Source organism: Patagioenas fasciata, chromosome 1 (assembly GCF_037038585.1).
Source record: "Patagioenas fasciata isolate bPatFas1 chromosome 1, bPatFas1.hap1, whole genome shotgun sequence".
NCBI lineage: Eukaryota > Metazoa > Chordata > Aves > Columbiformes > Columbidae > Patagioenas > Patagioenas fasciata.
The window spans coordinates 77,545,617-77,569,308 of record NC_092520.1 but is presented as its reverse complement, the minus strand read 5'-3'; the positions used below and the strand labels follow the sequence as shown (position 1 = coordinate 77,569,308).

Here is a 23,692-nt window from a genome sequence, read left to right as displayed (position 1 = left end):
GGATCCCATCAGGCCCCACGGACTTGTGAATGTACTCCTGCGTACAAAACTAAGCCAGAAACCACAGTCTATGCTAAAGATGCACGGTTAGACCATAATTTGACACAAGGGGGAGATGCTGTGCCACGGATGATCATCTTGCAGGCCATCCACTGCAGCAGCTCCCTGGAGTATGGTCTGCAAATCCTCTCTCTGTCACCTACCTTGGCAAAGGAGACACTTATTTACTTTCTTGCGCAGGTGTTTAAAAAACAAAACAAAACAAAAGCCCACTTTGCTTTCGTTTCAGTGATTTAATAACATTAAAACCAACATTCTTTATACTCATTCTAGAACTCTTTTTTTCGAAACACTAAAACTGATTTTATTTTTAAACATCCATAATATTAAAAGCACTGGGGGTTCTGGAGCTAACAGCCTTTGTAAAATATTCTCCTTCTGTACATCACCCAAAAATACGTGGGTGCTAACAACTAGGGAAAGACCTGCTCCTCCTCCAGCCTGCTGGATGAAGCCAGGGGTAGGAGTGAAATCTGCTCTGGCAAAGCCCCCTGGTTGTATGGTACTAGTGTAACTGGCAAAGGCAAACATGAAGACAACATATTTAAAGCAACTGGAAGAAAAATGGAAGTGGAGGAGAGAAAAATGACGAGGTGGCAAAAAACCACTGTTCCTCCTTTTGCTTCCCTTGAGCCTACTCAACACTAGCAGCACAGTTATCTTCATACTGGAGCCGATCCCAATTTAATTGGAGATGGAGGCAAAGTGCCTCTGAGAAAGCTTCCAGCTTCAGTACACTTCAGAAGTGTTCCTCTGCTCTTCTGCAGAGATGGGCTGTGAGGTAAGCAGGGAATTAAACCTGCTGTCCTTTTGAGAGAGGAGGCAGCAACAATACACATGCTAGGCTACACAACCAGTAGGCAGCAGAGCCAGAGTTCTTTGCTCTGTCTTTCTGCTCAGGTGCCACAAGGCTAGAGACAGAGAACAAGGCAGTTGTCTGTTCTGACACAGAAAGTTTGGTTTCGCTGGCTGTAGCTTCCAGGCAGGCTGTCACTGTTGAAAGCAAATTAGATCAGCTGGGCATCAAGCGATACCTCCCATCAGTTTTCACCGCCCACTGCTGCCAGCTTGACACCTCTCTTTCACACTGCATGTGCCAAGTGTCTTACAAAGCCAGCTGCAACATCGACTGGAAGGACATGAAGAACAACCACTGGTGGGGAGAGGAGGTGAGGGATCAGTTCAAGGTTGGGGTGAGGAGGTCTTTTCCTGCCTTACTCCAGGCAGAAGACAGGGTTCTCCAAGAAGACCGCAAGCTTGCTGGCTACCAGGTCCAGGTCACTGGTGTTGGCATATTTGAGCAGATTGGTGTTCTTGACAAAGTAATGCTTGAGGAAGCGCTGGCTTACACACTTGTGCAGCTTCTGCACCAGCCTCAGAAAAGCTTTGGGGAAGCAGCGCCAATCCTTGGTGCGTGGGTATTTTTCACACGTCCAGAATAGCACTGTCTGCAGGAAGCAGATGGGAGAGAAGAGGTGTTAGAGGTTCTGTCGAGGGCTCACACAGCTTACTAAGGCAGTTTTAGTGCTGGTAAATGGTTGACAGCCTTGGAAATCAGAGAGACTTGCACTGCTGTCTCCCTGTGTTAACATTTCTGCGATGGAGGGATCACAACTCCAGGCTCATCAGGGGGTCAGGCAGATCAGCTCTGATGTGCCTGGTTAGGATCCCTCCCCAGAGGAGCCCCTCTCCATTGACTGGGCCAAAAGCCCAAGGAAAATTGCCTTGCTAAAGTAATCTGAGACTAGTTTTCCTTCTCCAGCAAGAGCCTCTGTAGAAAAGCCAGGTATTTTAGGCTGTAGAAAATGGCTTATTACACAAGTGCAGAAGCCAGTAGGTGCAAGGAGGGAGAGAAGAATAACCAGATTAACATAATTATTTGTTGGCTTCAGCTGTATTTGTGCTGAAAATGTGCACAGATCTGCATCCCAAACAGACTGAGATTCCAAGCAGCTATTGCAGGTGCAGGGCATGCTTTCTGGTCAAGTGTAGCCTCTTCTTTTCTGACATGTGATACTTATAGCACATGCTATGTTCTATTCCCGAGTTTATTTCATGTGATTTTACATTCCAAAAATCCATAATTAAAATAACAAAACGCATATGTCTATTGCTCTTACAGTATTATTTTTACATTAGCCATGTGGCATTTTTCAGACTTTAGTAGGACTAAGAACTTTCTCAAGGTACTTACTGTACCAAAAAAACCATACTGACTGCCCTGGTCAACCTGAAATAAATTTTTAAAGTTCAAAGTCACCCATCCTGGGTTCAATAATTCTGCTAAGTTGCTTACTGTCCTCTGAATCTGAATTTTATTTTGCAGATTCAGTGACCCAAAAAGAAACACACAGATGCTGGGAAATGTGGCTGAACTACAACCTTCAACTCCTGTCTCTTCAGAGGTAGATTTTCATCAAAATAAGTCACACTCTTTTGGATTGTCTAGTTTGCTTTTTTCCTCTAGTAGGCCTTGCAATAGTTGTATTGCTGACAAACTTATTCTCAGGTAGCTTTTCAAATGTGGACATTTTTTTGTTCACAGCTCCAATAGCTACAAAGAGCAGTTTTTTAATGTTTCCAGGGAACAAAATAAGTAGTGTGGAATTCAAGCTGTAACTCTGCGAGAGCTAATCCTTGGGAGACTTGCAGAGCAGTTACTTTTTGTCACACTAAAACTAATTCAGCAAGATCCATGGGCAGCAGCTGCAGTGAAGTTTCTGGAGGCAAGGAAACAGCGCTGCTCTTCCAGTCAGGTGACAAACAGGTGATCTGTCCCCAGCAGTTACTGAACCATCCCTAATAGCCAGCCATCTACTGGAGGCATAGAGTTGGCTTGCAAAATGTACCTAGGTCTTTAGGACTTCCTGATGTTGAACTTCATTCCGATGGAGGTAAGCGTAATGAGTATGCTTACTGGGTCCTCTAAGCCTTTCATAACTTCTCGGGGAAGGATTTTTTTTCTGTCATAGAGGGGGTTTTTCATGTGGAGTCTTGTTTAATAATTGTTGGATACCTCTGACAGGGGAAACCCAATAATGCAAAGAAACCAAGAAACCTAACACTAAGCCTCTGCTCTGCTGCTGGTTTATCCACTGACTGTTTCTCTCTTTTTTTTTTTTAAATGTGAGTAATATTAAAGCATTCCTTCTGTCTACTAAACCAATCCTCTCTTGCAGTAAAAGCCTGAAGTACAGTTACAGTAAAGAACTGAAGAGCTTCTAAAGAGTTTTTTATTTTTTTTTTTTATTTTTCTTCTCCTTCAGCCAGAGAAAGAAATTGTTACTAATGGCTAAATGGTTTTCCACTTTCTCCTACCTAAGACAATTTTTCCACCAGGTTGTTCTTACAGGCACCGAGAAGTCTTGCATTCTGCTAAGCTATAACCAGCCATGTCAACTCTTTCTTGACTCCATCTTGACTTAGATTAGTCTCATTATTATAATAACATTTGATGGTTGCAACCTTTTCTTTAGGAGAAATCTTGAGATTGCATCAGATTTTGGACACCAAAAGATCAGTAACTACTGCGGAAGCCTGGTGGCTTGAGGCTTCAGGGTAGAAGAACAGCCTGTCCCTGGACGCTCCAGGAGGATGGAGGCCCAGACAACAGGATTACTCTACTGTCTGATAGATGGTGCGATCTATCTGCCAGTGCCTGTAGCTGTCAGATATGGGGACACAGTCATAGCAGAGACTTCTGTCTCTTCTTCACAAATGTTTCAAGCCATCTTGAACACTGAAGTATGTGTAGGGAAGATGCTACCACCCCTCTACCTCTTTCTTCCCTTCCCATCCCAAGTGAAACAACAGCAGAACTTCCAGTTTGCACCTTATTCATGAAATAATGCTCACACCTAAGAGAAGTTTGTTTGGGGGACATCCACAAAGATAAATGCACAATTTTCCTCCAGACAGACAGATGGATATGGATGGCTGGGATAGTAAAAAAGCAGGAGGTAACCATGCAATTAATGACAGTATTACAATGTCTGTGTGAAGTCAAAACAGAGCAGACGCCTCCACTCTAACATTATTTATGTTGCTGCAATCATAAAGTTCTACAGGATTAAGTTTCTTCTTGAAGTCTGGAACATATTTACTGAACTTCTTGCCATTGTAAAGCAATGAAATGGTACTGCAGTTTTAACAGTTACCTTAGAAGTTACATAAACCCTACAGTGATTTACACCATGATATTTTGACATCACTGGATGGAAGCCCCTGCAACAGATACTGAGACCGTATCTTGGTATCATGGTGATACCTACCTGAAGGTGATAAGCCGTGATGACAGGCTTATTTCCAGCACACCAGACATCTTCCTTCATCTGCCTCATGACCCTGAAGCACCTCATGCGACAACCACCATCTTCATCAAGTCCTTCCATGAGTAAATGCTCAGCACGGGAGAAGCTCAGCTGCCAGTGGTAATTGGAGCGGGCCAAGAGGTCGAAACCGAGCGACTGTGGATGAAAGTGTGACACCAGATCAGAGGCAAACTTCTCTGAGCAATGCGGAGAGATGTTACAAAAAGGACATGTGACATCGCTCAGTGTATTCTAAACAGGATTAGCAGAAGCAGCAAGCATGGATAATGCTCCCATCTTAATTCCTAGTCAAATGACTGTGCAATTTGTTTTGTTTCCTCATGTGCTGACATCAATTACTCCCAGGACATCCATCTCCAGAGCCACCAGGTGCAGCACCAGCAGTGCTACTAAAGCAGAGACTCAGCTCTGTAGGCACTTTGCCATGGAGCAGCAGGTTGTGCATAAGAGGGGAGCAGGACTGGAAGGCATAACAGGACCTGCAGGAACATGCAGCTAGGGCTGAGATGGAGTGCCAGAATCCAGCCATGAGCTTGGTATGGAGAAATGGGATTAGGCCAGAGGGAAAAATACAAGATAGCAGCCCATTTGCAGAAGGCTCACATGGAGCAGAACAGAAAGAATGATGCACATCAGCACTGAGCTAGACAGGCAGAGATGTGAGAGACTCATAAAATAAACAGTTAACTCAGTTTTTCTTCCTCAAAATTCACCACTGTAAAGGGGAAAAAGGAATCCAAATAAAATCTGACAGAATACTTTGAAATATCACTTCTCTCAAGAATACAACTTCCAACCATGCTGTTGCCTGCCATGCAGTCCTTCAGTTGGGAAGCCACTGTCAGACACCTGTGAGGTATCAGCACAGAGTTAATAGTGCTTTTTACACTGTTCACCTTGACACACTGCACTTTTTCCTGGGGAGGCCAACGTTTAAGGCAACGAGGCCACCGGGCTTTCTCAGGCCAGCAAGTTGGAATCTCCACAGCAGGGACCAGCTCCACCTCAACCTGGGATTCTGACGTCTCCACAGCCACTCGGACAACTGAGCTGAAGCTCTCCAGCACCGTTACTTTACCTGTGAAGGAACAGCGAGAGACAGCAATAAAGAGGAAAAGGTCATTTTCCACAAACCAAGCAAAAGGCTGTCTAGGGCCCTGCAGTTCTACTGTTCTACCTTAACACTTTCTCTTCAGTGCCATAAGAAGAATACAAAATAAAAGTTATAATCTTAATCTACCCTGGGGAATAAGAACAGGAGAAAGATTAAGGAACAACTAAGTTCTCAGTTTTACTCTCATTTACCTTCCTTTTGTTTTCCTCTGTGGGTTCTCTTAGAAGTACAGAGAGACAGCTGGTGCAACTTAACGTTTCTAATGGTACAGTACAACAAAGAGATCACTGCAGGTTGGAGGGGATCAGATGAACACTTCATGTCTAAAGATCTCCTTATTCCTTCAGAGAACCTGTGATCAGACCAAATGACTTACCCTTGCTGGTCACTCTGAATGTTTTGTGGGGTATCCCTAAGTTTTGTCTCTGGAGATACATTTGCACAGAAGATAATGCCAGAATTCATGGGCTCTTGTGCAGATCAGTCATGCCAAGAGGGCTGCTTGCCTCACTGGGACTGTGAATGTCAAAAAGAGTTAGTTCTGTGGTGGTTTGGAGAAAGGAAGTTTCCTCAGTGAAAGAAGAATGGCTTGTCTCCAGGAAAAATGTGCTCTAAGAGAGCAGAAAGGAATGAAAAGTGCAATGAATGGACTTAGTGAGATGTTTCCTGTTGGTTGTGTTCATGGACAAAGCTTCTGTCCCCACCTTTCCCTGTCACTCTGTCAGGATCACTATCCCTTCAGCTTTGCCATTTGAGCCAATTGCGTGGTCATGCTCTAACCTACTGAAGTAAAAGACAGAGCAGATTACTATAAGCAGGTTAAATAGTTACGTGCTAACCCACCCCGTTTTGACTGGCATGGGCTAAGGAGCAATTCCACAAGAAGCCCATACAACAGACTTGAAAGGACAGTGAGGAACATCATCTGCCTTCACAAAGGAAATATCTGCCTGCTCCCAATGGTAATTTAGCATATTTTCCAGCAAGCAGAGAGGTCAATTACCTTACAAATAGTGGAGTCCATCCCAACCAGAACTTTATAACCCTCAGTAAAATCTGCATGTTACTTCCCTGCTGAGCCAAGCCTGGCACCAAAACAGGAACTGTACTGCTCCCAAGCCCTCAAAGGGAATCTTTAGCAACTGAAAATCATTAGAGCGACCAGTGTGTCAGCCTGTAAATACATTCATAGTATTTCCAAAAGCATTGTAATCATACTACCTATTTTTCTATCGATGAAAAGTGAGACACCTCAAAAACTGGTTTTGCTGGTTCTCAAATAATTATAAACCAGGAAAGCAATGAAATCAGGGAAATTTTTCTGTAACTTTAGTTGTACTATGGAATGAAGGATGTTCATTCTTCACAGAAACAAACAACAATGGTGATTACTTCTCCAGACTTCACGTTAGCTAATCTCCTCTATGTCCATCTCCTCCCATGTGGCATTACAAAAAAGGCATCAGAATCATCAGCCCAAACATCAGTCCCTGGCTCAAAATCTTGGTGCACTGATGTTAGACACAATAGCAGGTTTTCACTTCAACACAATGATTTTCAAATGAGTAAAGCCTCAGATGCAAGCCCATTCCATCTGGTCTTTTCTGTGAGCCTCAATAGTGAAACTTCATGCCCATCAACCTTTCCATATTTCCTGGAAGAATGCAAAGATGTAGTTGAGCATGACTTTAACATGTTTTCTCCTGTGACTAAAATTCGGAGTGCAATGAGATGAGTAGAAATATCTCCTATTTTGCTGGAATACAGAAGACACATATCAGGCTGCTGATGAATGAAGTCATCCTGGAAACATCCTATAAGAGGCACCACAGTCTGGATCTGAGCATGTCACAATATTTTAATGTGAATAAAAGGGACACAGACTACTTAGCTTGGACCAAGCCAAGTGTTTAATAGCTGAAGGATATCAATAATTAGCTTCTAGGATACCAAGAATTGAGCATGAGGATCACTGCTCAGGCAGTATCTTGCTACAGATGTTGCAGCTATGAAGACATTTTGCATGCACCACTGATTGCGTTACGTCAGTGATGAGCACTTCCAGTATACATAGCCACAGGAAATAAACAGGCACTCTGGATTGCTCACAGAGGGATCAGCACCACTACTAAAAGCAAACCTTGTGAGTCCACTTCTGCTGAATGGAACTGGAGTAGCCTGGGCACTGGGGAAAACAGCACATGTCCAACAGACTTTACTTCAGAAGAAATCCTTCTACTTGGCTCCCAGCACCCCATGCCAAAAAGCTCTGGGCAGCTAAGGTTTCCCCAGAGCATTATCTGCCCTATAAACACCTTCACACACTTTTTCCTCTGACTCATGCACCTTCCCTGTATCCAATTTTCCTGTAGTATCTTCCTTGGTAGTCTAGATAGTAATATACCATGGCTGCTGTAGTAGAAAAAAAGATTTTTCCCAAACAAATTCTTAAACTTTCTGAAAATCTGTGTTGCATCTTGGCTGAATGTCAGGCTGATGTTGCTGGAGACTGTACCCAAATTCCTAAGAAAGGAACAACGTTTTGGGTATGAAGAGACCAAGAAATTAGTCTATCCTCAATGCAGGCCTATATGCATTGCTAAAATGGGCTAAAGCCCCCCCTGATTTCGGAAGGGCTTGTTGCTTTTTCATTTCTGATCATGTCAATCAAACACCTTGTGTGTGTAATGGTTTCCCCTCTACCAGCTGCAGAAAACAGCCACTTCCCCTTAAACCTGTCCGCACTGAACTCACTGGAGAGATTACAGGAGATGATCGACTTCTCCACCAGGTCACGGAAGATGATAAGTACTTTGGCTGGAACCAGATCACCTTCAATGTTCACATCCTTCTCATGCCACTGCTGAAGGCTTTTTGAGAACTGCTTCACCTCTAGCCATTGATGTAGCTCTTCAGGGTCCCGCACAGAGGAGAGGAGCTTGGCTCCATGCACGGTGTAATAACGCCAGTGCCGTACCTGGCATTCCCTGTACCCGCTCAGGCCACGCAGAGGGACCGTGATGATGAATTGGCTGGGTGCTAAGACCTAGGAGAAAGATACAGAGGAGACAAGGGCAGATCCATGAGTAAGGAGACGAGGGTTAAGGAAGTAACAGGTAAAACCGGGGGCTTTGAAGGAAAGGAAAAGCCATGGTGTGATGGTGTTACTAACATTTCACAAAACTGATTCTGTTACTAACAATTGATTACGGCCAGGACCTGTTCCATGCCTTTCTGAAGGTTACTTTGGAGGTACACAGACTAAAAGGAAATTGTCTTAGGAGGAGTCTGATGTGATAGCTGTGGCCTATGGACGACAAAAGCTCACTGACTGATTTGGCACCATGCCTGCCATGGTCTCCCTCATTCCTTGTTATTTCTAGTCTGCAACTGCATGAGATGTAATAACTAGCAGCTTTGATGGAGCAGGAAAACACCAGGGAGTGTGTTTTGAAATCCAGCAAAGGGAAACCATAGTGCAAGTTATTACCTCAGAACTGTTACTGGAGATAAGCCTAGAGTTCAATAGTAGTAATAACTATGCCAGAAAGTGCACTCTTCTGATCTCTTTCAAAGTAAACTATAGACCCTAGTAAAATAAAAGGATCACCCTTTCTATTTTACAAGTGTTTCGCTCTTCATGATTGTCCTTTAAGAGACAGATGTGAGGTAAGTGTCATGCCTGAACCTATGCAGGCAGTGGCAACTCTCAGGTCTTGGCCAGCTGTACTGCAGGAATCTGTGTCTTCTGCTGAGCGGAAGCCAGAAACAGTGTAAGGATGGAAACAATAACCAATAGACAACAAACCCTCAAATAGGCTTGTTTGCAAGCCAATTAATTGGCCTTACTGTGAGAATGACCATTTTCCAATGAAACCAGTGTTGAACCAGTATTTGCAAAAAGTAAATAGGGTGACACAAATATCATGAAACCTCATACTGGCCCATGGCATAGCCAGACATGTCCAAACACTTGTTTGGAAGCATTTGGCAATCGTGGCTCCAGGTATTCAGAAAGGGCATTCAAACTCTTCAGTCTTTTATCACATCGACCCAGCAGCTTTTCAGCTCTACTTGCTACCAAGCCCAACTTATATTGAGAGTAATAAGGCGAGGCTGCTGCATGAGCAGGATGTGAAGTGACCACTGTTGCTGCAAGGTGGTTAGCTCGAGGTGAGCAAAATGCCCTTGTCACTCTCCTGTAATAATTTAAAACATTCTGGTGGCCCTCCTGGTAGCTCAGATGATTTAAAATACTACTGCAGAGATGCCAGGGTCCTGAGGGCACTAATAGGCTTTGTTGGCCCTGAGTAACATTTCTGAAGCTTCTACCCACACCTTCTGCTCATGGGCCTGGGAACCTCATTTCAGCTCAGCAGTGGGCTGCGTCATAGGAGTGCAGTCTGCAGCTGTGCGACAGCTAGGCCTGTGACTGACCATTGACCTTATTGTCCTACCTGCAGACTGCCTTCCCAACCTGACCTCAGACCCACCCAGCCACTATGGACTTGCCTGGCAATCCATAGACTGCATCTGGCCCTGGTTACTGTCACTGGGCCTGATCCTGACCCTGATGAGTGCTCCTGGTTTGACCTTAGACCTGCCTTAATGGTACAGACTTGCCTGATGATCCAGGCTCTCAGCTGACCCCAGCTGCCCTCTCTAGGTCTGCCTCGCTCCAGGACCACAGGACAGCCATGTTGTTGTTCACCTCCCGGTTCCCTCTCCCACAGGGAGCAGCTGGTCTTCTCTGCTCCCTGGCAAGAGATTTGAAATACAAAAGATGGCCAGCAAGAAGCACAGGAATAGCAAAGGAAAACACCAGAAAGCCCTTCTTTTGTCCAGTATAAACCACCTAAAGGCAGGAGGATACTGGGAGGATGACATTGCAGATGAAGCTGACCTGCATAAGTCAGGCTTGTTGGGGCTGAGAAATCCTGTGAACAGCTCAGGAGTGAAGTGCCAGGCTCCACAAGGAAAAATTACAATGGCTGTCATACAGTTACTGCTCATCTCACTGCTTCAACACATGTTCAGATAAAAAAAAACATTCCTTCCTGTACCAAGATGTTGACTTGTATGCACTGGCACTAACCAGATTTTAAAGGGAAGAGTTGCAGGTGTTACATAGGTGCCTCCAAACAGAAGTCACAAGGCTCCTCCACCTGGGTCTTACCAGGAAACACCAGAAATCACGAGGCTGGGATGGCACTGTAAAGCTGGACAGCTGGTGTCCCTCTTGGCCTAAACAAATCCCAGTCCCACACCTATGTTCTGTCACACCATGGCCTTACATGCCATATGCAGACCACAGGCCCCAGCAAGTCACAGGCTTAAGCAACAGCACTAAATTCTGGGGTAACTTATCGCCAATTGTGCCGTATTAAAAACCTGCCTGCAGTATGCTGGGTAAATTAAATACAGCTTAATTTGTGTGATTATGGCCAGGATATCCTAGGCAGGTAGAAGCATTAGGTTAGAAATAAAATATTTAGGCTTTGAGCCAAAAAGTAAGTCTCTTGTGGAGAGGACGAAATAAGCATGGGAGGGGATCAGTTAGATGGGTGAAGTTGTCTGGAGAAGAGGGTGGGCGAGGAGGAAGCAGGCACACGGACCAGCAGGCACCAGGAAGGCTTTGTACCTGGATGGATGGGTGGAACGGGCGCTTCCCCCGAAGCATAGCTGACCACTTGGCCAGTAAAGCTGGCTGATCCTGAGAGAAGCAGAAAGGAAAGCAAGAAGTACACAGAACAGAGAGAAAGCATGTGCCAGGTCATTCATCCACAGAGCAAAGCTGCAAGCTTCCTTTGAGCCTATTTATTAAAGGAAAATCCCCCCTCCCTCCCCATAGTTGCACAGTTAAACACTTAGCAATGCCGCTGGGCAGTGCTGTACTAGTAATTAGTCTGGATGCTGACCTCCTCATTACGCCTTACTGAAGCCTCCATGGCTTTTGCATCAGCCCTGCAGAGTTGACAGCTGCAAAAATGGTGGGCCACAACAAAAAATAAACACCTAACAGTTTAAAAAAAAACCCAAAATATTCAATTTTGTCCACCTGAACTTTATTTCAAGATTTTTATTAAATATTTTGGCTTTTTGTCCCCTGGGTTACAGAAAAACATTGACTATCTAAAGACATTTCTTCTATATTCCCCACCCAGCCCTGCAAATTTAGAAGGAGGCCTGTAGCTTCTAAACAAATCTAGACCCCTCACCAGCTTAAATTAAGTCTTTTTAAGCAGAAGCTGAAAGTTCTGAAAAGTTCATGTAAATCTAATTGACAGGAAAAAAAGATGTTGCAAAATGAAGCACAGAATAGTTAATACATTGGTTTTCCCTTGACACAAGTCTCCTCTATGTTGAGTTACGTCAGCAGAAACATTAAAGATTCTATTCTTTGGAAACAGAATAGCCCAAGACAGAAAAAATTTCTTATTAACTCAGTCTTTGCTGCCCTATAACTACAGGACAGTTACCCAGGCCCTTCTAATATGACTATCACATATTTATAGCACTGGGTTCAGTTAATTATGAAGAACAAATCTGCTACTTCTAAAGAAAATTAATTTTGGGGATTCCTTTTAAGCAGATGTTGTTCAGATCAGTCTACCATAATACCAAATTACTGCTCAGAATAGATTGCTTTGATTTTGTTCTGCTTTATTCTCCAGAACAGCAATTTAATCTGCCCCTGGTCTTGTCAGACTCCATTAGCCAAGCAGGGAGGTGGGTAGCAGACTATGGCACTAAAGAACACACGGACCAAGATTTGGCACCTTTTTACATCACTGCGGTCATTCCTACCGGCAAAGCTACATGCCTTGAGATACTTGAAATTCAAGAAAAAATATAGATTCAAATGTTTTTGTCCTCAGAGCAATAGCCACATTTCAGACTGGATGATTATATTCTGCCTTCACCTCCATGTCCTTTCAGTAGCTTGAAACACAGAGAGTTCTCCCCTTTCAATCTCAGACAGCTGCAAAAGTTCCTTTGTGCTTTTACATGTTTGGTGTGTTTTGATCTGTAACTGGCTGCATTTTAGCATCAGGGTTGGCAGAGCTGGAATCTATAAACTACTTCAGATGAAAAAGATCATTTCAATCTGAAGCTGCCATTGCTGTGATAGTTTCTTATATCCTTACAGTAGTTGCTCTTGTGTTAAGTAGTCACAGAAAATGAAGTCTTCTGCTGTCACAGCTGGGATAGAACATTATTATTTTGGTATTTGATGGTCTAAAAAGGGGACGCATTTAACTTCTCCCACCAATAAGCATATTTCTTCCCAGTAAAAAAGAAGTCCCAATCTGTGACTAAGAAAAAACATATTTCTCTGAAGGAGCTTTCTAATGTTCACAGCAGAAGAAGAATTTTTGATTTTTTTTTTTCTTTTTTTAGTGAGTTAACAGGTTTTCCACCTGTGAAAATCTGAGTCATAGCTCATGAAGGAATTTTTTTAATTCTTATGTTACTGCTGTACAAGTTTTTCTTTCTGTCTTCCAAAGAGCTTTGGCTCCTGCTTGCAGACTGACAGCTCTGGCAACAGACTCTCTTTGTAAAAGCAACAGCTGTAAAAAGAGGCTCTGATTTACTCAGCCCTCTCTGATGCTTCTCTAGTTGTAAGATGTCCATGAGTAAGCCCCCACAACTCAGTCAGTCACTAGAACTTCCACAGTGAAGTGTCAATGCATCGTTTGTGGCATTTTGGCTGAGGTACCTGTCCATTCAGACATTAGACACTGGAGAAATTACTTACTGACTCACTACAAGCTGCCAGAGAGCACACTAGTGCTCTTGTTCTTACCTTAATGTTCTCATTGTGAATGCCAGAGTTGGAGATAGCCTGGAATCGCGTGGCCTTATAGCTGATTTCCGCAGTCAGTTGCTGGATGATTTTCTGCACCTCCTCCACTGCTTTGGAAACCAGATCATGTCGCTGTTCCATCTGTCAGTTCCAAGAAAGACACTTCATTTTACAGGTAACTGCAGTCTTTGTCTCCAGTGGAAAACAGGCAATTGACTTAAAGCATCCTGAAACATTTGTGCCTGTCCTGGGAATAAAACTTATTGTTTCCTACATGTTACAAGCAACTTACTATGAAGCAGAGCTCTTGCTTGTGAACAACAGAGGGCCAATACCCAAGACTGCTGAGCACTAATTAATATTTCCAAACTGAAATATTCAATTTATATTTCCATGCCAAAATCATCGGATGGAAGGGAAGGAGTTCAGGGATAAATTTGCTATCAATGAACTATAGTCTTATTCTTTAGCCATTTTGATGCAGAACACCCAGGTATTCCCTGCATATACTGGCCATTCTCAGAGCCAGGATATGCTTCATTCAAAGAGCTGACAAGACTTCAATAATTACAGGTACCCTGTACGTTAGCATTTAGATGCCTACATAATCTGTTGATAGTAGCCATACTGTCTTCATATAAGAAGAACAGATGAAAGTCCATTCCTACATAGTAAGAAGGTATCTTTCCACAGGTTGTCCCACAGGCGACTGGGTATTTGTGTGACTTTGACAGATAGTCCTTTGATTCAAGCAGTAGAGCAAAATTATGTATTAAAAATTATTTCAGTGGAAGGTCTGAGTCTTGGAAGGACTGAGATGATGTATGGACAACTCAGAAAAATATAGATGAACCTGGACCTTCATATACTACAAAAAATTAATAGAGCATAAGGGGGTGGTCAAAATCTGAACAAGATGATTCAATGGGAGGAACATGGAGGAACCATGTTAGTAAAGGACATTTAAATATTTCCCAAAGATCCTTACACATTTACCAAAGTGAGGAGATTTAGCTACTGCTAACAACATTTATGAAAATATTCCTTATTACTTATTAATCCAGAATTACTTATGCAGGGCGAGATAGGAAGACTGTTTACTGTGCTTTTTTTGCATACTAATACTTTATCTCATTTGGTTGAAATTCTTGTGTTAATTTTTTCTTGCTTTTTATTTTTTCTCATCATATTCTGCTAAATCTCATTGTTTGGAGACAAGAACAAAATTCAGAAACAAATATGAGGTTTGAAAGGACTAGATCAGAACATGAAAACTCACTTGAAGCTAGAACTAAACCTCAGTTGGGCTATTTGCAGGCATGAAACATGGGTGTTTAATTCATTAACAGCTTGTCTAAAGTGAATGATCAAGCAGAACTGCCACAGTCAAACATAATTGCTGCACTTCTTCACAACAACAGACCCCTACAATGCACTAAAAAGGACTAGTGCTTGCCTAAGATCTATTAACAATGAAGAGCAATTGACTAACACTGAACTTGAAGATGAGCAGAGTTTGAATATCTTCCTCCCCAGCCAACAAAGTTAATGGTATTTGAACTAAGCCTGAATAGTTTTTGCAAGTGGAAAACACATCAAACAGTATCACATTTCCTTCAGCAGCCTCTCATCTACCGTTGACATCCTTATGCTTTGCTGTGTTAACACCATAGAGTTCCTTACATTTATATAATATCCTTTGATTTCCCTAGTAATTCACTCTTCTCCTCATTCCAATTCATCGTTCTTCTCTGAAAACAGTTTTAGCTAGTTTACAGGTACTTTTTTTAATCAAGAACATTTATACTGAAAAATGTTAGCCCATGTTCATTTTCACCTCCTCATCTCAGTTTTCATTTACAGTTATAGCTCCATAGCTACAGCTATTTTCTCCACCATGCTCACCAAGAACTCCGTAGAGCAGACCAATAAGCTTGACTTGCTCAACAAGACACCTAATGCTTTCTCAAACATGCAAATGGTATGAGAGGTAGAAAAAGTTGTCCACCTGTATGAGCTTTCAGGCACAAATCCCAGATTTTTTCTCTTGAAAGTAAGCAATCACTGTGGGTCAGCTCAAACAAAGGTCTAAGAGTACCCCTGTATACATTGCTTATGCTACGTTCTTTCTTCAGGACACCTGCTAGGAACACTTTCTGCCATCTCCAGTATCCTGGGAGAACCCGTCCAATCCAGCCTGGCCTCATTTATTTGTGCCTTAATCACCTGCTGACTGGGCAATAGCATTTGTCATGAAATCTTTAAGAGAGTATAGAGTCTCAAAAAACATATTACAGGAGGTATCACTAAACACCTCGTTCTGCACGTACCTCTCATCACTGGGGCAGGGATAAAGGAACAAAGTCGGTGTGACAGCTGATGCTAACTGCTGCTAACCGCAATTAGCTCCTTAATCATGCTATTGGAAGATACAACTTTCCTACGGAAGGGAAGGCATACAAATCAGAAGACAGAACATGAGCAAGTGAATGCAGCTTCTGAAGAGCCAAGACATTTATCTACGATGTCTTCAGCACCAGCACAGACATGTTGGGAGAAGAAACAGAATAAGCTCTTTGTTGGACAATGACTTCTACCACCTACTGTCATTCCCTTTAGCAGGTCTTAACTCTGGAAATCATGCTGAAACAAATGCACAAAACCAGAACAACAAGGTCAACTGAGGTTTTATTATGGAGGAAGGAAGCAGGACTGGGATTTACTGGGGATTATTAAGAATATTTGGATTTGTTCTTATATACCCAGTCACATCCACTCCATGTGCACTTGAGTTTTTCCTTTTCTGAGTGCTTAAGAAAGAAATCTTTGGTACCATAGAGATTCATTGCACCAGGTGGTTGACCTGTTTTCTAAAACAGCCAGCATTTGACAAGCAGAACTGGGGCTGCCTGATGGTTCGGCAGCCTCACTTGGACAGGAGATTCAGGAGCAGGCAGAAACTAGGAATCCAGCCATGGAAGGCTGCTAGAAAACAGACTTTCAGTAGAACCTAAAATATTGGCAACCTTGAGCCACACTTAACTACATTCTGCTTCTATTCCTTGTACTTATGGCAGTCATATGAGCATCTTCCTGTGTGTGGCTTCCCTCTCTTCCCTCCTTTGTAGCTCCGCTTTATGAATCTTTAGAGAAGTATACACGATTACAGCTCATTGAACAGATTCTCATGGAATGATTTCCCAGTGCACAACACTGCATGGCTGAAAATGAAAGTTCTCACAGAAATACACCTACTTGTCACCAAAATATTTTCACGGGGAAAACAAACCTTTTTTTACCAGCCCATTCATGGTACTAGAATATTTCACCCTTCACAGAAAAGAAAGCCTTACGGTTTTCCATTTTGAAGTGATTTTTCACTTTAGTGTCTTGCACTTTGTTGGGGAAAGCAGACTATAAAACAGGAACTAGCTAAGTATTGTGAGGAAACATGTCAGCTTTAAAAAATGTTATGGCTCACTTAGAGTTACTTTTAATAAGCAGTATTATTTCATTGACAATTTTACTCTGTCTTACTTCATTTCATCATTTTAAAGAAAAGTGCTGGAATATCTCATAAAATAGAAAATGTGGTTCCAGCCTGCATGTGCTAATTAGGCATGTTACTTTAATCATGGTACATAGAGAAGTAATAGAGAAGTATCTTAGCTGAGGTGACAGACCAATGGGTGAATTCTAACAATATCTGTCTCTCTAGTTCCTACATGCATCTTTCTGAGAGGCAACGCCTGGTATGATTTCGGTCTTTTCTCTGTCAAGTCAAGGCCGCCAAACAAGGACCTTTCATTAGATTAAATGTTGGCAATTACAGCTAGTATCACCTCTGGAATTCCAGATTAGGAGAAAAATTCAGGACATCTGAAGAAGAGGAGGATAGACACCTTGAAAAATTAGGCTACCAGCTGAGATCAGTGATGACATTCTGCAACAGAAACCTAGAAATCTCATTAGAAATACAGTTCTCATGAAATTTCATCCAGTCTTGTTTCAGAAACGAAGACAGCAGGCAAGCAACTAACTGTCAAGTTTGGCACCCTTCAGAATCAACACCTAGCGTGGGAGACAGAAAATCTGGACAGATAAAGCCTTACCTTGCTCTGGATGTAGATTTCTACATCTTCATCTGTGAATGGTTTCATGGCAAGATGGTCTGTGCTGCTCTCCAAAGTGTGATTTCACTCTTCACTCATTCACTTGCCTCTGGAAGTAGAGGGACACTCAGAGTGAGCCGGTCATATCCTTCTTGCCCTGTTAAAACTCAGGTCACCTAATTCCTCTGTGGATGAAGAAGAGGAGAGACAAGCAAGGATGTATGCCTATTACAAAAAAAAAAAGAATAATAATTCTGGTCTGAGTTACAATGGTGACATCCAGCTGCTTCAGAAAACTAGCTCCAATTATTATTTTCTAAGTTCAATCATTATTCATCATCTTATTACTTTTAAATGTTGGATCTTGCATATAGGCACACACAAAAAAATCTGAGATACTGCTCTGTCTCAGGGCAGATCTGGAAGTGCCTTTCCAATTGCACTGCAGATTCCATATGCTCATGCACAGCATTATTATTCTTTGTGCCACAAGTTCTTCCCTGCTTCACTAGCCCTTCATTAAACCATTTGTTAAACACTCTCAGCTATCGCTTGTTGTCTTCAATCCACCCACTTTCTGTCTGAAACCACATGGGTATTTTTACACTCAGATAATTCATTTAGGTTGCAGTCTGCAGCCTCTGCTCCCCTCTCCTTATATCTTCTCTCCCTCTCCGGCTGTATTGACAGTAAATATCCTGCAGCCTGTCCCCTCCTGTAGTTTGCTTTGCTTTCTTTACAGTAAACAGGCAGAAAGCTGTCTCTCATTTTCTGCCAGCAGCTCAGCTAACAACCCCATATGGATAATTCAGAGGGAAAAACAATTGATCAGGCCTCATTGATCCAGTGAGGGCTGGTGGCTTTCAGAAAAAAGGGTACATCAGCACATGGAAGGGAGTGACAGAGATGAGATCCCATGATTCTAAGTGTCCCTTATTAAGGAAGGGACACTCCACTTTTGAGTAAAATAATTTATTTTCCTCTGGAAACTGAACTTTGACATTCCTTGCCTGCTTTATTGCCTCTACAGCAGCCAGAAAAAGGCAGCACTTGGGCAGGCAGAGTGCTACCTCAGGGCAGGCACTGTGGTTGCTAGTTATCCTTCCTGATGTTCCTTCTTAACAGTCAAACACTAAGTAGATTAATGGAGTACCAATACCTTCAGGACATCTGCTTCCCTAGAATGTACAAATCAAGCCTTTCTCTGTGCCTCCCAGGATTCTGCCTTTGTCTTTTTGCTCAGGGTTTTGGGGACTCCTTTGCAAAGACATGTAGCCATTTACTTTCCAAACCACCTTCCATGGGAGGTAGGCACTGAAAAAGATGAGGCCCCTAATTTTTAGGGAACCATACTTCATCTTGCTCACTTCAAGACTCAGCAGCTACCTTTCTGTGCATGCAAGCTCTGCAGGGGAAGCCAGACAAAGGCAGGATCTGAAAGAAGGTAAGTGGAACAATAGGTTAGGAAGGGCTTGTGGAGGCAGGTTGGATAGGATTAAGTCCAAGCAGAGCATGCAAGGGAGGAGAATGAGACTTTTAAACAGTCAGATTCCATTAAAAGTGTGTCCCTAAAACATTAATTCCCTTGTGCCCCCTCAGGCAGCTAGTCAGACATATAGAAGACAACTTCCTTAATGCTACCATACGTTACGTTAATACCCAGAACTTCAGATGTGCATTAGGAAGCCGGGGAGATTACGGGTCTCACTTTCTTGTTCCTATAAGGTCCATCCTAGTGACAGCTGTCCAGAGTCACAGGTGCTGGCAGACAGATGAAGAGCATAGCTTTGGCCACTTTTCTTGTATACAATAACAAACTGTTTATAATCCCTTTTGTGTTGGGAAGCACTTCTCCAAGAGGGTCTGAATGTCGCCAGCTCCCTCCTCATAGTGAGAGAAAGTGGCACAGAGTCTTGGACAAGGACTGTCTTTTTGTTTTATGTTCAAGCATATTTAAGTTCAAGTCCACGTTTATGCTGAAGTCCAAGGATCAGAGCAACAGTTCCTGCCCACTCCTGCAGAATAAATAACTCTCCCTTACCATCACTGTTAAGAAGGTACAAGGGGAAATGGCTGAGGAAAAAGCAACAAGAAATCAAGTATCAAGTATAACAAACAGGTTTTTCTTGACTCTGAAAACTCCTTGCTCCAGCTGTAAGAATTTGCTGCTTCATAATTTCCTTGGACTTCAATGAATCCAAAGAGAGAAAGAGGAAGAGCTGTTACAAAAATTGGATGCAGGAGATCATACATAGCAGATGGACAATTTGCACCTAGTGCCTATGGATTTTATTATGCTACTTACAGGATAAGAAGAATGCTATTTGACTGGCAGAAAATACTCCAACCAATAAAGGCCCTTACACCCACAAAAAAATACAGTACAGGTAACAGCAGCAACAGGCCCTTGTGTAAAGGGAAAAGCAGCATGGTGGTATGGGAGACAGTAGCCAGTCTTGACCTCACTGAAGAAAATGGACATCACAAGTTCTCTCATCTGTTATATGAGGACCAAAATAGAACAGAATACAGGAGAAAAGTAGAGGCAGATGGCCATGTGTGAGGAGGGAATATGACTGTGGGAAAAATTTGCATCAGAAGGGAGAAGGAGAAAGGGGAGTGCAGAGAGAGAAACATCTGCAGAGGTAAAAGAGGACAGACCCAAAGTGGGAGGAATCCAGGCCCCTCCAGTGAGATCTGCTGAACTGATGCAGTGCTGTTGCAGTGAAACCTTTGTCTACAGGCAAAAGCCAGCAGTCATGGCTTCTGCAGCTCACCTCATTCAAAGCTCAGGATTCCTAGCTTGCCTTTTCTTTTTTTCCCTCCAATTAACTACCAAAAATACAGAAGCAAATCCATTCTCCAGATTTGTCCTTCTCAGGGACCATCTATCCTGACAGTGATTGCATAGAAAAGATTAAAAATGGAGAAAACACAAGATGGACTCAAGCTCCAAAGGCTAATACACACCATCTCCTGAGAAAAGATTTCCTCTAAACCTACAACAACTCAATGTCCCAGGCACACCAGCTAGTGAAGAAAGGCTATTTCTTGTTCCTCACTCTTCAAGAAGCATAGAAGGAAAGAACACACCTCTTGTCACTTAGGTTCTCCTCTTTTCTCCAGGACCAGGCATGTTTTGTTCCATGAAAGAAAGTATTTACAAACTGTTGCTTTTTGAGCAGCTTACGAAAGAGTCTTAAACCCCCATCGAGATCTGGACATATTTCTGAGAAAGAGACTCACCCTTAAACTGTTCTTGCTGAGGGCACTGCAACCTTCCTTGCCTCTTTTGTGTCCCCCAGGTTATCAGCACCACTTACATAGCTAGCTGACCACAGACAGTCCCCTAAATTCTGCTTGATGAGCATCCATCGATTTATCCAGCTGCTCTCAAGCATTTTCAATCCATGCTTCAATATCTTGGTCTTCTCAAGTCATAGCTCCCTGCCTACTGATCTGCATAAGTTAATCTGAAATAATTTAGCTATATTACATCCACCCACTTGTTTTATTTCAGTGCCCACCCCATAGCATCTTGTAATGGAGTTCAGTTTGTGGACGATTTCCTTTGTACCTGTGTCTTCATTTGCTTATCAGTATTTTTCTAAGGGGATTTAGGGATTTCCTAGTATCTGTAAAAATATTGAATCTATGCTACATCATCTTCATTCATGCCTTTGGCAATCTCCTGAACTGAACATGATTGTGGATCTGTGAAATCCACATGAAAGTATTATGTGAATATATACCTTGAATGGCTCTTGTATCTTCTGAAGCTGCCAATTACTGATGCTTTCCATGCTTGCCTGGCTTTCCTTTGTTCATTCCTCAGTTTCATAGATATGACAAATATATTTCAAGCCTACAATCAAAAAATCATCTGAACTGTGAACTGCACAACAATAAAAAAAATCATCAACATTATATAAATAAGAGCAGTAGTACTGACTGTATGGGGAAGTCCAATATTGTGACATTTTCTGTTTGGCAACTATTTAGAAAAGCTACTCATACGGAACAGTAAGTATGTATTAAAAAGCTTCCACTAAATCACACAAATTAGTCAGTTGAATGTACCACTTGTGACTCTCAGATGATCTGCAGTGGCAACAAATAAGCCCAGTTGAAGATGCTGCTTTCCAGAAGAAATGTAACTCTTAATTTGCAGTTGCTAATGATGACCCATCACTTCTTGCTCTGATTACCAGAGGTATTAAGTCTGTTGCATTAGCCGAAACATGTACTTGGGTCAAGAGAGACTATCAAAACAAATCATCCCAGTAGATTTAATAATTTTAAACTGTTGCCCCATTTCTCCTCATTAGTGGATTAATTGACTGTACAAAATGAGTAATCGTAGCTTAAGCCCGCTATAACACTTATGCTGTAACAGTCTTTAGCAAGGATGGTTCAGTACTGTTCGGAGTCTCCATTCAGAGGATACTAGTGTAACACAATGAGGCTTTTTTTAGGGGCACAAGTTCTGCGAATTTATTCCTTTTTTTTTTCCCCACTTTGTCTTTTAACAAGTAGATACGGGCAAAGGGGAGGCTTCAATGACAAAAGCTTGGGATGAACTACAGGGAAAAGATAGCGCTGCTAATTCACTGTGACAGCATCAGAATCGCATATGGATGTCAAATTGAAACGCTTCTCCACTCATTCCCAGCCCTCACCGATCAATATTTGGCAGGCTCAAAAATGCTCCAAATGCCTGTGCTGCTTGTTCTCACTGCCACACGTTCTCACATTAGCCTTAGGCCTGCACTTCATATCAAGTAAGTTAAGGGTTTATATCCTTTCCAAACTAAGTACAGCATTGGATCATGTCTGGTAGTTTATCAAGCCTGATACCTTTTTTTCCATTTGTGGCCAGACCGGACATGTCAGAAAAAGGCAGAGAGCTTTTGCTAGAAATGAGTTCTCTCAACTGGGAGGAGTTTTGAAATCCACAATTATTTACAACCTGAATGTTTTTGTGCTGCAGTGTAGCATTCCCAAAGTGATCACTCCATTATCACTAGCTGAGAATGCAGGAAATTCTGAAAAATGCTGAGATTATGATGCTGCCACCCACCACTGACCAGCTTCAACTACCGCATTCACAAGAATTCAGTAAGTTTTGCAGCTGTTGTTAAGAAGCAGGCCACTGAGTAGCAACCATAAGTCATATAGCAGGGGTTCTAGTATTGCTAAGATCACTGACGCCCAGTGTGGTGAGATGTTCAGAGACTCTGGAAATTTCCAAGTTCATAATGGTCAGGTCAGGGGGTGGTAGGGGGACAGGAACTTGGGAGCCTTGGCTGCATCAGCTCTGACGCTCCCAGGAAGGTTGATTAAGACATTGGGCAGGAAAAGTGACATTTTGAGTTTAAATCCATGTACTGCCCTCTGGAAGTTCACTGAAATAGTACGAGTTCCGTGCATAATTATTTTAAAAATACAATTTTTCATTAGAGCATTTCCAAGCATATGCAAAGGATATCTTTCCTCTATCACTATGTGTTATCCATCACTAAGCTACAACCACTGATCTATTGTTTCAGTCAGGATATGCCACCATCTTGAAAAACTACCTGTGGCCAACAGTCATAAAAACAAGAGCCTTCCAGCACTTTTATTTCTATGCCTAGTTAAATGGGCTGAATGCCAAAAAGGAAATAATACCAAGAAGCTCTCAACGATTAAAACACATGGTTAGAAGAATGGCATCTGGAGAAAACATTATGTTTGGCAGATCACAGTGCAACTGGAAAAACATCTAGCACTGGAAGTCTTGGCAGGTGAGAAAAAGCTGCCTCATTTTTGATCTCAGCATAGGTTTGCTTGGCTCTTGGTAGACTGATTATTTTCAGCTGTCAAGATTTTAAATTCATAGGTACGATAACTCTGGGATAGACAGATCACAGCCGAGATTTACAAGAGCCAAAACAAGGAGCACACTTGTAATGGTGCTCCATCTACATGAGGGGCTGAAATCAGACTGGACCTCAGCATTTCCAGGATCTCCAGAGCACAATGTTAGCTTGCATTATTTTTCACTTTGCTGTTGTGTCTAAATTGACCCGATTCAGAACTTATTGCTTGAGTCTATGGAAGTTTGAAGCAAATTGAATAAATCACCAGTGTTAAGTGAGAATAGTCACTTCAACACAAACTCACTTGAGAGAGAGAAGACTCAGACTGGCATCCCTGTTTATGTGCTTCATCCAGTGACTAACTAGTAAAACACGTGTGAGTGTTCATTGAAGCCAGAAGAAGAAAC

At 42.4% G+C, this 23,692-nt stretch overlaps 1 protein-coding gene across 2 annotated transcripts; it reads right to left on the bottom strand.

The window, feature by feature from the left end:
• Positions 1 to 346: 346 nt before the first annotated feature.
• On the bottom strand, positions 347 to 22,490 carry MAB21L3 (mab-21 like 3). 2 transcript variants are annotated; one of them, XM_071809404.1, is made up of 8 exons: positions 21,177 to 22,490; positions 17,425 to 17,609; positions 13,313 to 13,453; positions 11,147 to 11,218; positions 8,260 to 8,551; positions 5,288 to 5,469; positions 4,332 to 4,526; positions 347 to 1,508 (listed from the first exon to the last, which is right to left on the bottom strand). In XM_071809404.1, exons 2-8 carry the CDS (start codon positions 17,470 to 17,472, stop codon positions 1,275 to 1,277), a joined length of 1,164 nt encoding a protein of 387 aa, XP_071665505.1. In that variant the 5' UTR covers positions 17,473 to 17,609; positions 21,177 to 22,490; the 3' UTR covers positions 347 to 1,274. The 2 variants fall into 2 exon arrangements, with proteins under 2 accessions (XP_071665505.1, XP_071665513.1); XM_071809412.1 differs by lacking the exon at positions 11,147 to 11,218.
• Between the last annotated feature and the right edge of the window lie 1,202 nt (positions 22,491 to 23,692).